The sequence below is a fragment of the Populus nigra genome, chromosome 7 (assembly GCF_951802175.1).
Source record: "Populus nigra chromosome 7, ddPopNigr1.1, whole genome shotgun sequence".
NCBI lineage: Eukaryota > Viridiplantae > Streptophyta > Magnoliopsida > Malpighiales > Salicaceae > Populus > Populus nigra.
In genome coordinates this window covers 19994617-20010965 of record NC_084858.1, presented here as the reverse complement: position 1 = coordinate 20010965, position 16349 = coordinate 19994617, and the positions used below count along the sequence as shown (strand labels likewise).

The 16349-nt window shown below is 36.5% G+C and overlaps 3 protein-coding genes across 5 annotated transcripts; 2 read left to right on the top strand and 1 right to left on the bottom strand.

The window, feature by feature from the left end:
- Positions 1 to 259: 259 nt before the first annotated feature.
- On the top strand, positions 260 to 9390 carry LOC133699603 (B3 domain-containing protein Os07g0563300). 2 transcript variants are annotated; one of them, XM_062122906.1, is made up of 14 exons: positions 260 to 686; positions 1689 to 1770; positions 1893 to 1991; positions 2266 to 2584; positions 2709 to 3030; positions 3294 to 3390; positions 4167 to 4341; positions 4655 to 4734; positions 5453 to 5500; positions 5591 to 5848; positions 6637 to 6686; positions 7286 to 7399; positions 7739 to 7809; positions 8049 to 9390. In XM_062122906.1, the coding sequence occupies exons 1-14, from the start codon at positions 484 to 486 to the stop codon at positions 8852 to 8854; spliced, it is 2724 nt and encodes a 907-aa protein (XP_061978890.1). In that variant the 5' UTR covers positions 260 to 483; the 3' UTR covers positions 8855 to 9390. The 2 variants fall into 2 exon arrangements, with proteins under 2 accessions (XP_061978890.1, XP_061978889.1); XM_062122905.1 differs by having other exon boundaries at positions 8046 to 9390.
- A 707-nt stretch (positions 9391 to 10097) lies between these two features.
- LOC133698217 (syntaxin-124-like) lies at positions 10098 to 11740 on the top strand. Its single transcript, XM_062121071.1, has one exon. It carries the CDS (start codon positions 10432 to 10434, stop codon positions 11338 to 11340), a length of 909 nt encoding a protein of 302 aa, XP_061977055.1. The 5' UTR covers positions 10098 to 10431; the 3' UTR covers positions 11341 to 11740.
- A 1829-nt stretch (positions 11741 to 13569) lies between these two features.
- On the bottom strand, positions 13570 to 15487 carry LOC133700227 (vacuolar protein sorting-associated protein 28 homolog 1). 2 transcript variants are annotated; one of them, XM_062123773.1, is made up of 2 exons: positions 15336 to 15487; positions 13570 to 14611 (listed from the first exon to the last, which is right to left on the bottom strand). In XM_062123773.1, exon 2 carries the CDS (start codon positions 14491 to 14493, stop codon positions 13864 to 13866), a length of 630 nt encoding a protein of 209 aa, XP_061979757.1. In that variant the 5' UTR covers positions 14494 to 14611; positions 15336 to 15487; the 3' UTR covers positions 13570 to 13863. The 2 variants fall into 2 exon arrangements, with proteins under 2 accessions (XP_061979757.1, XP_061979758.1); XM_062123774.1 differs by having other exon boundaries at positions 15225 to 15370.
- Positions 15488 to 16349: the final 862 nt, after the last annotated feature.

Below are 16349 nucleotides of genomic sequence, written 5' to 3'. Positions count from 1 at the left end.
GATAAAAAAATTATTCTCTTTTTTTATTTTTTATTCTAGAATAATTTAAATAAACCTAATTAATACGAAACATACGTACTCAAAATCATTAATTAATACACAAATTAAGTTGGAGGATATTTTTATTATTTACTGGAATTAAAAAACAGAAAACGCAGAGAAACGACGACGAAAATAAAAAAGACTCTACGACTACAAAAACAAAAATTCCACCCCCACGCGCATATATAAATACCCAGAATCCTACGCCCTTTTTTATTTTATTCCTTTCCCTCTTTCTCTCTCTCCAAACAAACAAACACATGCCCATTTCCATTTTCTCTCTCTACAAAACCCTCTCTCGCTCAATGACTCCATGATTTTTCCACAGATCAATCCAGCCCTACAAATTTTCAAATTCTAGGGTTTATCATCATTCTCAGCTCCCTTTCATAATTCCTCTTTCAAAAGTTTTTTTTTTTTTTTTATCCTCTTTAAATCTCAATGTCGTCTTCTCCTCCTCATCTTCCCACTTCAACAACGGCTACTACTGCAAATAATAATAATAATAATAATAATACTTCATGTTCTTCTTCTTCAACGGCACTGTCAAGAAAGTGTTTCAATTCTGATTGTACGGACTTTAAATCTCGAAAAGGTTGGAGGCTCCGTTCCGGTGACTTTGCCGAGCTTTGCGATCGATGCGCGTGAGTAGTACTCAACCTTTTGTTTCTATTTTGTTAATTTTCGAGAGAATAGTTGTGGCGGCGGCTGTGTTCTTGTTATTAAATTTAGTAAGTGGTTATGATGTTGAGCTAACAATTGGAGGTTAATTTGGGTAAATTGGATAGGACATAATTCAATGCTGATATAAATAATTTATTTTTTTCCCTAATTGTTTGTTTGTGTTAAATTTGGAAAAAAATATAATTTCAACATTTATCAATTCTCAGTCTTGTTTGTAACTAGAAAGAGTGAAATTCAATGGTTTCTTCTGTTTTTCTTTTCTGGGTCATTTTATTTTTGGTGAATACGTATTGTTAATGGGTTTTTTTTTGGAGTTAAACTTTAATGCAATTTTTAATTAATGATTGTAGCTGTGATTTGGCTGTTCATGTTGGTGTGTTATTGCCTTTTTGGTCTAATTGGCAGTGGCTAGTTTACAGTTGTAGTGGGAGAAAACCATCAAGACACTGGCAGAGAAAAATTAAGTTTTTTTGTATTTTGTAACCGTTTAGACTTTGACTAATGAGTTTCTATGAGTCAATAATGATACGCTTTGGTTTCTTACCAAGTTTTTTTTTTCTTTAACTTTTGAAAAATTTGGCAATGTTTTCTTGTGTAGAATGGTTTTAGAGAGTGATATATCAGTGAGGTTCCGTTAAAATCTCTGACTATGGTTTTAGCAAGGCCTGAAACGGAAGTATTGGTGACTTGTCATTTGGTTGAGATCCTAATGCTTACTATGAGTGGAATTTCTTTTATTTCCTTTCCTCTTTTTTTGGTGTTGCTTGAATTGGCCTCTCCTCTTGAGAGTAGAGAAGAGGAAATAATTCATTTGGCAAAACCTTCAAACAGGTCCTATCAAGACAATTTACTGGCATATTCGTAGTTATACTTAACCAAGTATCTGTTTTCATGGCTGCAATGTCATCGTCGCCATCATCATCATTATTAACTTACAATTGACTCAACCTTGTGTGACTTAGTTCTGCTTATGAGGAGGGGAGTTTCTGTGAGACTTTCCACTTGAGGGCTGGTGGTTGGAGGTGTTGCGAGTCATGTGGGAAGGTAAGATGAAATTTCTTGTGGTTTGTTTATATGCTGCCTGTGCTTGTGTGGTTATATAATGGATGGTATGCAGCTGCCATTTATTTTATTGTAAATCATCCAAGTTTAATTTTCCATTACAGAGTGTTCATTGTGGATGTATTGTTTCAATTCAAGCTTTCACATTGTTGGACGCTGGAGGTATTGCGTGCATGGCATGTGCGAGTAAGAGTTTTGTTTTGGTAAGGGAAAATTCATCTCTTACTGCTGAATCATAGTCATTTTATGTTTTATTATGACCATTGATGGTTTCTCTGATCAAATATGTGATTCATACGCCATTAGTTGGATAATGGAAAATATGTTCCTTCCATTACTGCCAGCACCTTATAAATTTGCTATTGTAGGAGAGTAATCCACAAATTCTTCTGACTGCAACCTCTGCTGATGTGGTACATAACCTTGTTCAATTTTAATTGTGATAGATTTATTTTTGCTTTATATTCTGTGTTTCAGACGTCAAACCCTGCCTGGTCTCCTTTGTTTTACCATGCACCTTTCCCCGAGAGACTCAAAGACCTTTCTGTCAAAAGTTGGAGTCAATTAGCTGGTTCAGGTCCTGTACCATGGCGTCAAGCACCCAGTTTGTTTAATCCTTCTGCTGCACAGTCTGAATTGCAAACAAGGATGCCTTATGAAGTTGACAGGCTTAATACCGGTGAAAGATTTTCTGCCCCTTCCCTAGAGAAAAGGAAAGTTGAGGATTTTTCTGAAAAATTTATCAATGGAAACCTGAGGATTCGCTTACAGGATATAGTTGAGAATGGGAATGCAGGTACAGATCCTTTACCTACATTTTATGCTGTTTCAAGGAAAGAAGTGCATGATGACTTGGCAGTTTCATGCTGCCATGCTTGGGAGTGTTATAGAAACAACTGTAAGTTAATTATTTGTTGCAGGAATCATTGGTGAGGAGCAACCGCAACCATCATCATCTTTAATGGAGGATGCATCGGGCCAGCAATTTGGAATAACAATACCTTATAAATCTATAAGCGAATCAAATAGTCAAATTGAGGGCTCTGTAAATGCTTTACAGCCAGCCCCTCCACCTCCGTTTACAAAGCATTTTCATGGGAGTTTACATAATGGAGTCGATTTATCAGGTGATGGTCACATACGCAATGGGAAGCCTAGAACAGATGCCCGTGGAAGAAGCCAGTTACTTCCTCGGTACTGGCCAAGGTTTACTGATGGAGAGCTACAACAAATTTCTGGAAAGTATCCTTTATGTCAGCAATGGTTTCTCTATATTTTAATTTTTCAAAAAATAAACTATCATTTTAGATAATCTGTGCCATATTGTTTGGAGGCAGTTTTGTATTTAAAAATTACTATCTTCTAGTCTTCTCCACATTTGATTTTCTGACTTATGAAGATGAGTTAGGTTTTGCAAGATGGTTCTGCCCTATTTTGTTTGTGATAACTATATCTTCCTAGTCCTCTTTGCATTTATGGATCCTGAAACCTTAACCCTATTTAAGTTCTAATTCTGTGATCAAACCTTTGTTTGAGAAGATGCTGAGTGCTAGTGATGCTGGACGAATTGGGCGTTTGGTGCTGCCGAAAAAATGTGCAGAGGTTGGTACTCATGCTTCACAGCTTCACCTTTCACTTTGTTTATCAGTTTTATTCTAAAAGCTTTGTATATTGGATTTTGGAGGAACCAAGAATGTATTCTTTTTTCTTTTTTAGAAAAATGGGAAACAAAAAGAAGACAAAGAGATAATAGAAAGAAAAGTTTATTAGTCTTAGCAATATATATCAGTTACAGATATTTTCTTTTTCTTGGTTATGCAATGCTTTATAGTTGTGGTGTTATTTTTCTTTTTATGGACAAAGGAGTTTTCAAGTCACGGTCATGGTCCTCATGATAATAATGCTGATAGGTGACTGTGGTTACTGTCAAGACTGCTTGTGATAACACCCTCATATACTATGGATGTTCCACTATAGAGTTGTGTATTCTTGCATCCCTCATATTCTCTCAGAGTGTTGTCCCAGCATGGTCAGTTGAAAGATGATTAACCAAAATGGTGATGAATCACACAACTCTTTTTGTTGATTTTCCTGGCTGCTTCTTATTGAAAATACTTTAGAAGTATGGAAAGAACATTTCTGAATGCAATTTGTCGTGTTAAAATACATGCATGTTTTTTGTGCATTTGCAGTTTTGACTCCTATGAAACAATTTTAGTTGGAGAATAGTCATGCTGCCACATTAATGGTGTAGCTCGTATATCAAATATATAATTTCATTGAGGAGTTCTGCACGGTTTTAATATCTAACTATCTCCCTTTGTGTGTGGGCACTCTATAATTTCATCAGCACTAACATTGTGCTTGCCATGACACAGGCCTATTTTCCTCCCATCTCGCAGCCTGAAGGTCTACCTCTCAGGGTCCAAGATTCTAAAGGGAAAGAGTGGATTTTTCAATTTCGGTTTTGGCCTAACAATAATAGTAGAATGTATGTTCTGGAGGGAGTTACTCCTTGCATACAAAACATGCAATTGCAAGCAGGCGATATAGGTAGCAACCAAATTATGTGAAATTATGTTCAGAAGAGTCTTAATTTGTTAATTGCAGCAAGGGTTATGTCTTCATTTTTCTTCTCTCTAGTTTTGTTGGACCGGTTTGTTTCTGTCCGCTAGATTTGTCAATGTCATGGCTTTGGATCTGGTCAATCATCCCACTGCTGCTTCGTAGTTTTGATATTTTTCTGTCTTCTTTCATGCCTTTCAATTCATTTTCCATGTGATTTGGTGCCATCCTCCTATGCTTTAGTGCATCATGGTTTTAGGGTGTATGATATTGGATCTGAAATTTAATTCTGTTTCCTCAGTAACATTCAGTCGATTAGAGCCAGAAGGCAAATTGGTTATGGGATTCAGAAAGGCCACCTCTGCTCCGCCTTCTGATCAGGTATGCCCTAGTGCAATTGCTGAACACTTTTTTTCTACATTATCCATTCATACTTGCTGGAGCTCAAACAATAGGTTATGTGGAAATTTGTAAGGATAATGTTTCTGAATTCAATGAGGTATCAACAACACATTATATATGGGTGAAACCAGAGACTTGAATCCTTGCTGGTACCTCTCCAAGGTCAATGATATTATAATCCAGTATCACCTTGTTAAGTCCTAATTTGGTACTAAATTTACTGTCCTTTCTTCCAAATTCATTGCATCATAGCCTAAATTTACCTTAAAAGTGGGCATGGAACTTTCCATGCCTTTAAAAACCTGGAAGTTAATGCCTGAATGAAATTTTATGTGGTGAAATGGAAGTTTGTAGCGTGTTATTATTTCTATAGCACTTTATTTTACAGGAAGAAGGCTGAGGTATAATGAAGTGAGATTTTCAGTTTATTTTTTTCCTTTTCTGGTTACCTTCATCGTGTTTCGTTTTTGGCATTTAATCTGAGAAAGCCAAGAGATAACTTGAAAATATGACGACGGTACATAGTTTCATTAGGGTGATTGTAATGTGCTTCAAAGTTTGGTTTGTTGCTTTTAGTTATGTCGAGTAAAATGCTTTGCTACAAAATTGTGGTTTGTCAAATGTTGCCCTTTCAATTTGTAGCCAACTTCAACACTTAATCCAACAAAATAAATTCTAAAATGTGTTATTTTTGCAGGACAATGAAACAAGTCAGACTGGTACTGGTGTATCGACAAAAGGAGATGTTAGTATTACAAACCTTATACTAGTGGAATTGTTTCATTGCCTTTTTTAAGTTAACACAAGGTCACCTAGCTTTTCATCAATCTACCAGGCTGAATTGGATCCTAGTCCTTGGTCTAAAGTCGACAAATCAGGTTACATAGCAAAAGAAGTTCTTGAAGGAAAATCTTCTATCAGAAAGAGGAAGAGCAGCACATTGGGTTCCAAGAGTAAGCGCCTGAGGATTGAAAACGAGGATATGATTGAATTGAAGCTAACATGGGAAGAAGCACAAGGATTGCTCCGTCCCCCTCCTGACCATGTTCCCAGTATTGTGGCGATTGAAGGATTTGAGTTTGAGGAATATGAGGTTTGATTGTTTCCATACTCAAAATAAGTTTATGCCAATGAGGTTTTCTTTCTTTAGCCACCCTTGATATCCCTTATTCTGACATCTGTCTTTCCAATGTGCTTGTGTTTAAGTCATTGTGATGGTAGAGGTTGCTTGTTTTTCACTACTTTGATACTGTAACTATCGGTTTATTTACTTATTTGTCCCTTTGCAGTAGTTACATAGCATTTACAGAACTTTTGTGGTACAATGTGATTATTAGCTTACCAGAGCACGACTACTATTTTGGTGAGGGGTGAGGCCACTTGAATTTAGCTACATAGCATTTAGGGGAGAATGTTTGGAGTGCATTGTTCAGTGCTTTTGAAAGGTCCAGTAATAGTAATGAGTTGCTATTCTATTGGTAGAAACTTGCCTTCTTTAGTCACATTGAATTTATGTTCTGACATATAAAATTGCAAGGGAATATGAAATTCCTATAGAAAGACTTTCAATTTTACAATGCCTGCGTGATAATGCCCAATTCTTACAAAGATGCTTGGGTTTTTTATTTTTTGTGTATGATCATGACTGATATAATTGGTTGATATAATGCCTTGTGTGATTTTAAATAAACATTGTTCAAGATGTTATCGTTCATTATTTTTATTTTATCATTTAACAACTTTGCATTGAAGTTTTTTATTGGACTTGGGATGCATTTTCTTATATATTTTATACCCTGAATAGAGTTGGCTAAAGTTTATTGTGGATAGGAGGCCTAAGTCCTACTTTTTATCATTATGACAAGTGTGCTGCTATAACAGGATGCGCCAGTACTTGGGAAGCCTACAATTTTTGCAACGGATAATGTGGGGTAAATTGCCTATCCTGAGTGCTCAAGCTTGCAACTATACCTTCTGTGTTAGGGCTCTTTTTTTTTTTTTTTAATTCATCATGATTTGGCTTGTAGGTCTCTCTCAAAAATTTACCTACACACTATTCGTAAACCACCTTACATGTTTAGGTCTCCCATGACAGATGTTAGTGGTTTGGGTGTTTTTTCTAGGAGAATATGACATCTATCTGTCCTGTATGTGTTATAATCTGTTCACATTTCACACTAGTGGGTTATGCTAGGAGAAATATACTGTCCTAGAAGTTTGTATGTATTAGAATAACTATAGCAGGTTGTGCCTTGAGAAATATATGATTTCTCCAACCTATAAGTTTTTATGTAAATCCATTTGTACTTTACGATAGTGGGCCATTTAACAGAACACTGATGTAAACCTTGGATGATGCTTCAATATTAATATGTTTCCTACCTTTTCAGCCCGGGTAAACTGAATAATCCTTTTTTTTTTATCTCTAAATTTTCATAGTTATAACAATGCTTCATATGATTAAAATGGACTCATGATGTCCTTTCATCTCTGAGTATATAGAGTTCTAATATGATGTGTTTTCTGTCAGTCAAATGATTCAATGGGTTCAATGTGAAGATTGTCATAAGTGGCGCAAATTGCCTGCCAATGCTCTTCTTCCCTCCAAATGGGCATGTTCTAGTAATACATGGGATCCTGAAAGGTATAATCTGAATCCATTTATTCATTCAGTTTTGGGTTTATCCTTCAGATCCTGTTTGATAGCCTGTGGGATCTCAAAATTATTCTAGGGTGCAACCAATGTATTTTCTTTTAATTTCTTTACAACATTCAAACGTACATTTGAGGTCCCGGAATTACTAGCTTTGGTGCCTGTTCGGTTAACTTTGTCATTCTTTACATGGTAAATAATGAACCGAGGCAGTGCCCTCACTTTTGTCCCTTAAATAGACTAGTTACATAAACGTTGAATGTTGTTTGTATACATGTTAATTGCAGGCTCTTGCATTTTGCTAACATTTTTTATTACATCTGCTGTCAGATCATCATGTTCCGTGGCTCAAGAATTGACAGCAGAGCAGCTTGAAGATCTTCTTCCATCCTGTAATTTAGGTATAAATTGCTTATAGTGACTTCATTTTGTTGTTTCTCCAAAATTGAAATTCGGTAATTCATGGTCATGCAAGGCAATTAAGTTATCCTCAAGCGTGGCACCAAGTATCATGATCTAATTTTCACTGCTGTTGCTGTGTATATGTGCATTTTAATGATTTTTATGGAATCTCGTTCAAATGGCGATGATCTCCTTCTCCACTGCCCAATTTGAATCTGTTGTTATGGTTGTGAAGCAGTAGTCACTTCCAAGAGATCGAAGGATGCTAAGAAGGATATTGATAGGGTCGAAGCTTTGGAGGGGCTAGACACTCTTGCCAACCTAGCTATTTTAGGAGAGGGTGAGGCTTTCCCGGCTTCATCCCAGGCCACCACAAAGCACCCCCGACACAGACCTGGCTGCTCCTGCATTGTGTGCATTCAACCCCCAAGTGGGAAGGGTCCCAAACACAAGCAGACTTGTACATGTAATGTTTGCCAAACAGTAAAGCGCCGTTTTAAAACCCTAATGATGAAGCGTGAGAAGAAGCAATCAGAGAAGGAAGCAGAAACGAAGCAATCAGAGAAGGAAGCAGAAACTACTCGGAAGAAGCAGCAGGAGCCTTCTGCTGAGAAATTGCTTGATGATGAACCCTCACCATCTAGTAACACAGGGAGTGAAAGTGGCAGTCCGAACAAGAAAAAGACAGTCAGTGAAGGTTCTGATGATGATCCTAACAGAATGAAATCCTCAACTTCACCTTTTAAAGGCCAAATAGACCTGAATATCCAGCCAGAGAGGGAGGATGAATTGTCACCTGGTTCAGATTCTGGAGGCATGATGAAGATGCTCCAGGATGCCACTGAGACATACCTCAGGATGCAAAGATTCTTAAGCTCGGATGGTGACAATAACCCTTCCGGTAATCACATGCTGTCAAGTGGGGGGACACGTGAAAAGGTCAGTGATGTCATTATGCTAGGCAGCAGCCATCAAGATGCAGACAAGGATCATCCCCCAGCTTTTTCCATGAACGCATCCGCTTCCACTCCAGCTACTGGATAGATAATGCCTTTAACCGTGCACGAGCATCAACCATATGATTGATTGAATGCGAGGATAGTTCTCGTGGCATACTTGTCCACATCGGCATTTAACTTCGTTGTTCTGTACATAAAGTAGAGGGGCAGGAAAGTGACAACCATGGGGGAGAACCAATATTTTACTGGTGCATACTGTATAATATCATCCTCTCTATGCTAATACAATTGGACACTGACATGCTTTTAGAAGATGATTGATTGTTCAATCAAGTGGGTAGGAGGCTGCAGCAATGTAGTTTACTGTTAGAAGCTCACTGCTACCCTTGCACAGAGGACGTGATTAAGCTTGTGCCTTTTTGCTCATAGTGAAAAGAAAATTGAAGCTTGTTCTCTTTATTAAGTTGAAATACAACTGCAACATGGGGGTTCTGATTCGAACAAGCTACCTAGTCTCCTTTAGTTTTCTGTATTAGATTATTTCGGTACCATTGTTTTCTCTGTTTCAATGAAACTTGTCTTGGATAGAAGATTACTGAAATGTCAAGTGGATGTTCACAATCTGGCAGGTAAAAGTGTCTGTAGAGAACAGCTCCATGTTCTTTTCCAAAAGAGTTGGTAGAACATGGCGCCCATACCCATATCATGTCAGCATGATTTCTAGTTTTCTTCATACGAGTCTTTCAAGCTGGTCTCTGATGATTCGCCATCACGTTCGGAAAGATTATTATTCCTGACCAAATATATGGAGTTGGTTTCTGCCGTTGTTCATTAGGTCAAATGTCTGACAGTTGAAACAACACCTTTTGCCTGGTTGTTAACTGTTCTGTCTCCTCCGTGTATCTTGTCACCATGTCATCATACTATTCTTTAGATAATTTCTTTCCTTTTCTCCCTTTTCTTCGTTTTGATATCACTATTCTAAATAGCAAATATGAATAATCGTGACATTTATAAACCGAATTATTTCACTAATTTTTTTTTTTTTGTAACTGTTCTGTTTCATCAATATTTAAAAACAAACATGCTGATAAGCAATAAGAAAAAAAAGTCATGGAAAGCAGTCAACCAAGATTTCTTCGTAGGCATCAAAAACTAATAGTTGAGCTCCATCATTTTTTTCTCGAGATATTAAAAATGTCTCTCTAATCATTTTTTGGTAGTTTAGATTCTGATAGGCTGTGGAACCTCTATTTTTAGCTTTGAGGTTTAGGTTAAAGAAAAGGAAGACCAAGTCAGCAAAACCATAGTGGTTGCCAATGAAAAGGGGGAGCCCGTTGTCACATATATTTGATAACCTTTTGCAATAAACGGCCTTTGAGTCAAAACTTGGCTGGGTTCTAATTTCAGAATAACCTCAAGCCAAAAATAAGGGAAGATTTTGTTGGTCATGGTTCTTGCTTTTGCCATTCCTTCTTCTCATTAGGCTCTGGATTAAGAAGTGGAAGATGATCACAAAAAAAACCCCTAAAAAACTAGTACATTTGTAGAAGAACAGGGATTGTTTTATCCTGGCTTTTCATAAACGTCTTCCAGTGATTCCGCCAACATAAAACAAATACATTTGTAGAAGAGCAGGATTGATTATTGTATTCTTCCAGGATGAATGATTTGTTCTCCAGCTCGTTCAAGAAGTACACCGACCTGAAGCAGCAGGCGCAAATGGATGACATGGAGGCAGGGAAGGAGAGTATGAATCTTGACAGATTCTTTGAAGACGTCGAGAATGTTAAGGAAGATATGAAAACTGTTGAGAGGCTGTACAAGAGTTTACAAGAAGCCAATGAAGAATGTAAGACTGTTCATAATGCTAAGACCATGAAAAATCTTCGTTCGCGGATGGACATAGATGTTGAACAAGTCCTGAAACGCGTTAAAATCATCAAGGGAAAGCTCGAAGCCTTGGATCGATCCAATGCAGCTCACCGCAACATTCCTGGGTGCGGTCCAGGATCATCTGCAGATCGAACCAGGACATCTGTGGTTAGTGGTTTGGGAAAGAAGTTGAAGGATCTTATGGATAATTTTCAGGATTTAAGAGCTAGAATGGCAGCCGAATATAAGGAAACAGTGGAACGCAGGTATTTCACAATCACAGGAGAAAGAGCAAGTGAAGAAACGATTGAGAATTTGATATCCAGTGGTGAAAGTGAAAGCTTCATGCAAAAGGCAATTCAGGAACAAGGGAGAGGCCAGATTCTTGACACAATATCAGAAATTCAAGAGAGACATGATGCTGTGAAGGAGATAGAGAAGAATTTGATTGAGCTTCACCAGGTATTCTTGGATATGGCTGCTCTCGTGGAAGCTCAGGGTCATCAGATCAATGATATTGAAAGTCATGTTGCGCATGCTAGCTCGTTCGTGCGGCGAGGGACTGAGCAGCTTTCTGAGGCCAGGGAATATCAGAAGAGCTCTCGAAAGTGGACGTGCATTGCCATTGTAGCCGGTGCTGTCCTCATCATTGTCCTCTTACTACCATTTATACCACATCTCCTGGCTCTCTTGTAGGAATGAGAGGGTGCAGATTTCCTTTTGAACTCCAGAAGAAACACCTATTTAATTTTAACCCCAACCGAAAATTATTAGTTGTAAGGTTATCTTGGAATGCTTTGTTCTATTTTCTAAGATAGCAATTTAGATTTCTCAAACGTAAGCGCATCTGCAAGGAAGATTGGGAACTTTCTCCTCTTTCAGGCATATCCTAAAGCATGTTTCTTGTTTGCAACCCCCATAGAGGCAATTAGCATTTTTTGCATGAAGTTTTGCTGCAAAAAACCCTAAAGAAGGTCTTGGCAGAAACCATGACAGTTTGATTGAAGTGCACATGTAATTGCTGGGGAGAAGAGGCCATCTCGAGAGAATGATGTACAGTCATTGTAATATCAAATTTAAGACTCGTTGAAAGAAATCGCATGCCTGTCAACTGGTTTTTCTTTTTCCTCTCTTTCTTCTCATCGATCATGCATACAAGAAAAAAATATAGAAAGCTATCAATCTTGCGGTCAATGGATGAATTTCTCTGCATCGCTGCAGAAGCATGAAAACTTTCATCATTTTATGGATGGATATACAAAAGACTATGCATGTATCTCAAAATCGTAAGAATTCTTGGTGTTGCTGAGCAATACATATAGTTAGGCCGAGCATGAGACCTGCGTCCTCTTTGATTTTGTGGTCCTGTTGTATTGAAAAAAAAATTAGCTTCAAAATAAAATTTATATATATATTATTTTTAAATTATTTGAATGCGATGTATTTTCAAGTAAAAAATTACTTTAAAAAACAATTTTTACTACTTTCTCAGTTAGATGTCTCGTTCATACGAGACAAATTAGGATCCCAAAAGTGGATAAATTGAGTAATTAGCACCGTAAATTAAAAATATTGACGAATTAATATCGATTAAAAAGATTTATTGACGAATTGATATCGGTTAAAAAGATTTGGAAAAATAACATAGTGTCGCACTTCTAAAACATGATAAAGTTAAATTGTGTCGTTTTTAACTCAATTGATTGACCGGTTCATAAGGTCAAACCAGTTAATCGATTTCAAAAATAATAAAAGAAATCTCAAAATTATAAAAAATAGAGGGTTTTCGCGAGATTTTTGATATCTAAAGATCTGCATAACGTCTTAATGACTACTATAGAAAAAATAAACTCTTACTAAAAATTTTAAACATGATCCAACGATTAAATAAAAAATTATGGTCATTTTGAGTTATATTATTTTAGTCTAGGGCAATCGAACCTTTTTTTAGGTTTAGACTTATCTCAATGATCTATAAATGTATCTATTAGGCCATCCACGTAATCTGTTTAGAGTAGATTCTTATTAGTTATTGTAAATTTATATATGACTACTCATAATTATTCACTACTGTGTGAACAATAATTTTTTAATATTTTAATTAGTTTATTTTTTAATCAACAAGTTGAATAAATATATATATTTTGATAAATAATATATATTTAGAAAAAAAACCTTCTTAAAATTATATTTTTTTATATAAAACAGTAAAATAGTTAAGATAAAATATTAAAATTTAGTCATGTTACGCTTCCAAAACACTACATTTATTAAACATCATTATTTTAAAATACAACAAGATCGACAAAATCTATTTTATCACATTTAAAAATAACAAAATTTAATTAATATCTACCTTACTAAAATATTTTGCCAAATGACCTTATGTCAATTCACGTGATATTTTTTTTTAAAAAAAATAATCCCCCAAAAGTATGGTACTCTTGCCTATCAAAAAAAAAAATTATTGAACAGCTAGAGAAAAGCTTATGACAATTCACAACAATATGATCAAATCAGAAGCCCTGCACGACTGACAGGAAAGATAAAAAAAAATACAAAAAGGCACATCAATTACAGAAGGAAGAATTAATATTTGGACTATTTAGGCTGTCATGTACGCGTCTGACTCAAGTACAAGCAGGAAAAGTAGATTCCTTGTAGATTTGTACAGTGGAAAGATTTACTCATTGTGATGATAGGCCTGCTGCGATTCTATACATACACTGCAACCTTTTCAAAATCAAGCCAATGCTCTTTCAACAAGATTAAAGTTTGATTCTATACATACTACCGCAATACCAAACACACACTTAAGCTGCATTGATGGAACCATCAACACCATGATAGAATACATCGACATCAAGCTTATCACATTGAATTTCATGATCCAGCTGTGCTCTAATATATCAGATATGCAAGCAATTGATAACTCTAATCTAGTTAGAAGATTAGAGTACAATTTATGAACACAAATTCAAGTACAAACCAATTTTTCATATATGACAAGAAATACTCTCTCTTAAAATGGGGCTCAAAATACCATTCTCCTGCCCTCGATGCAACCCTTCCCAAAAGTATAAGCAGTTACAAAATAAGAAACTTCTCTGATTCATCTTCACCCAAGGTTCAACTACGTAGCGGCAGCAAATAAGAAATATATATTGCACAACCCAAATCCAATGAACTTGCTTAGTAATATACAAGTACTCATATCAATCAAGTACCAGCACTAGGCAAAGCTGCCATAAATGAATTGTATGAGGACTCCAGATCAAAATGAAGTTGCCGGGCCTGCTGCTCTGTCAGTTCATCTGCAGCCCCCATCTTAGACAGCCTCAAAATCCATTCTTTCATCTTTGTCTTCCCCTCAAAGTCAGGTGGCAAAATACTCAGCTTGTTCAGTGAGGCTGAGAGGTCTGAAAGCAAAGGATGCACCTGGTCCACAGCCACCATATTCAACTTCAGCGAATCCATAGCTGTGATGAAGTTCTGGACACACTCAGCCACAATGGAAGCTGAGGTAGTAGACGACACAGCAGCAGCAGCACGGTGTTCCACTGTGGCAGGCACCCCGGAGGTCACAAGCCGGTTGATGGCAGCTGGGCAGTCCATCTTGTATGTATCTGCAAAGCGCTCGATGCTAGGGACTGTGTCTTTCAGAGAGGAAGCCAAAGTTTTGAAATGGGCAATGAGTTTCTGGCACTCCATTTCATACTCAGATGAGGATATAATGTCACGAACATATGCCTTTTCAAGCTTCTCCGTGGCTTTTATTATTGCATATAGCTCGGCAAAATTCTCATACATTTCTCTCTCGCGCTTGTCATTCCATAGCTTGACCTCCATTTCGATATACAAATATAAACTTGAAGAAGCAAGAAAAATTTACTTTAAAATTAGATAAATATCTGTGGAGGACTGGAGAAGAGAACGGGACACGCGCAAAGAGCTCTGACCTACTTGACTGCAAACAATCGAACACAACATGAGAAGGCATAATCAGAAAAAAAAAATACCATCAATTGTATAGAAATCTAAACCACAACACATGCATTCATGAGACTAAAAGCAACATAGAATCCTTTTACGTTTTTTTGGTTTAATCAAATAAGTTATGGATACACATTGTCCTTTCCATGGCAATTCTGGAATCGGAAACTAAATCATTCCAAAAACACTCAAAAAGGGCCTACCTAGCATAAGAATCAGCTTGAAGGAAATACAAAACACTACTTTGCTGACTTTAAAAAGCTAAAAAAAAAACCCAAATTATAAAGCTCGAGATTCATCACCATAAAAAATCCATTTCTACAAATCCCTTCATGAATCATGACAGAACTAATACTAGTACTGGTACTGGTACCCTTCAAAAATCTAAGAAATTTTCATTTCAATTATAAAGAAAATGCAAAGAGTCCCTCCCTTTTCAACATTCCTCGAGTTTCCAAGAAACCAAACAAAAAATCACCACATAACCACAGCAGATCATGAAATCACAAACCATTAAAAGCCCAGAAACCAAAAATCAAAACCCAGAACACACAACGAAAATCCCATTAAAAAGCTTCAAGCTTTACCTTAAATCATTGTTAAAAATACCAAAGTTCAAAGCTTTAAATCGCAGATACGAACAAAAAAACTTAATATATATACAGAAGGAGGCATGGAGAGAGAAGAGGGGTCCTTACAGGGAAGTGAAACGCGGCTTTGAATAACGTGAAGGGTCTTTCTTTTTTCTCTCACTTTTTGCAGAGAAAAAAATATGAGAAAATTAAAAGAAGAGAAGGTTTTGTGATTTTATTTGGGCTAGCCTCAAAGTTAGTCCCTATATTATAAACCGAATCTTGAACGAATCATTAAAAAACTCTTTTCTCTCAATCAGGTCCTTAAAGTGTTAAAAAATTGAACTCCATGAAATTTTAGAGTTGGGTGCTTTGTTTGAAAAGTTTTTTGAATGAACACTTGCAAAAGTTGTCTTCAATCATGGATGGCTATACTAGTGTGTCAACAATTATTCATGGATTCTAGGCTAGCATTTAAAATTATGGTAGCTGTCTTAATAATATCTTCGGGACGAGAAGAGCGGATGTAATTGAGACAAAGAGTTATTTATGGAGTTGATCAAGAATACATATATAGTTAGGGGATTTATTTGAAAGATTGGCATTACCATTTTGTTTTGTGATTTTTGAGGAAGAGGGAGGGAAGGGTTGCGTGTGGGATGTTATAATATCATGACTGCTTACGGCATCTACGTGTAGCAGTTGAGATGACCAGAAAAGAAAGAAACCCAAAGAGAACAGGAGAGACGGACTCCGTTACACTCTGTGAGTGAGTTCATCACGTGTTCTTATGCTTTTTCCACCGTTTGATTTTCTGTGTGCCTGTGATTGATGATAAGATCCTGATCATTTTGATTGAAGGGCCTCTTGAGTTTCTAAGGCTTGTGGGCCCATATAAATGATTTTTCTGTTAGAGAATTCGAAGTCCGTTTTGTACTATTCTTAACTTAAAGCCCATCAACACCACAAGATAAATAAACAAATCAAAGCTTGAAACCCTATTAGTTTTTTCAATTAAACTATATAAGAGATTGAAAAGTTTTCACAAAATAATAAATTTTTATAATATAGAAAGTTCAAATTAGGGTTTTAATTTTCATACAGACATGTATTGTTCTTGATTTAGTGTGCATATTCAAT

What these genes read in the sequence shown, in the direction of transcription:
- LOC133699603 (XM_062122905.1), top strand. Translation starts at nt 484, where the DNA reads ATGTCGTCTTCTCCTCCTCATCTTCCCACTTCAACAACGGCTACTACT. An exon ending in GTTGCGAGTCATGTGGGAAG is followed by an intron (nt 1,771 to 1,892) that starts GTAAGATGAAAT and finishes TTTCCATTACAG; the next exon opens with AGTGTTCATTGTGGATGTAT. An exon ending in TTGAGTTTGAGGAATATGAG is followed by an intron (nt 5,849 to 6,636) that starts GTTTGATTGTTT and finishes CTGCTATAACAG; the next exon opens with GATGCGCCAGTACTTGGGAA.
- LOC133700227 (XM_062123773.1), bottom strand. Translation starts at nt 14,493, where the DNA reads ATGGAGGTCAAGCTATGGAATGACAAGCGCGAGAGAGAAATGTATGAG.
- LOC133698217 (XM_062121071.1), top strand. Translation starts at nt 10,432, where the DNA reads ATGAATGATTTGTTCTCCAGCTCGTTCAAGAAGTACACCGACCTGAAG.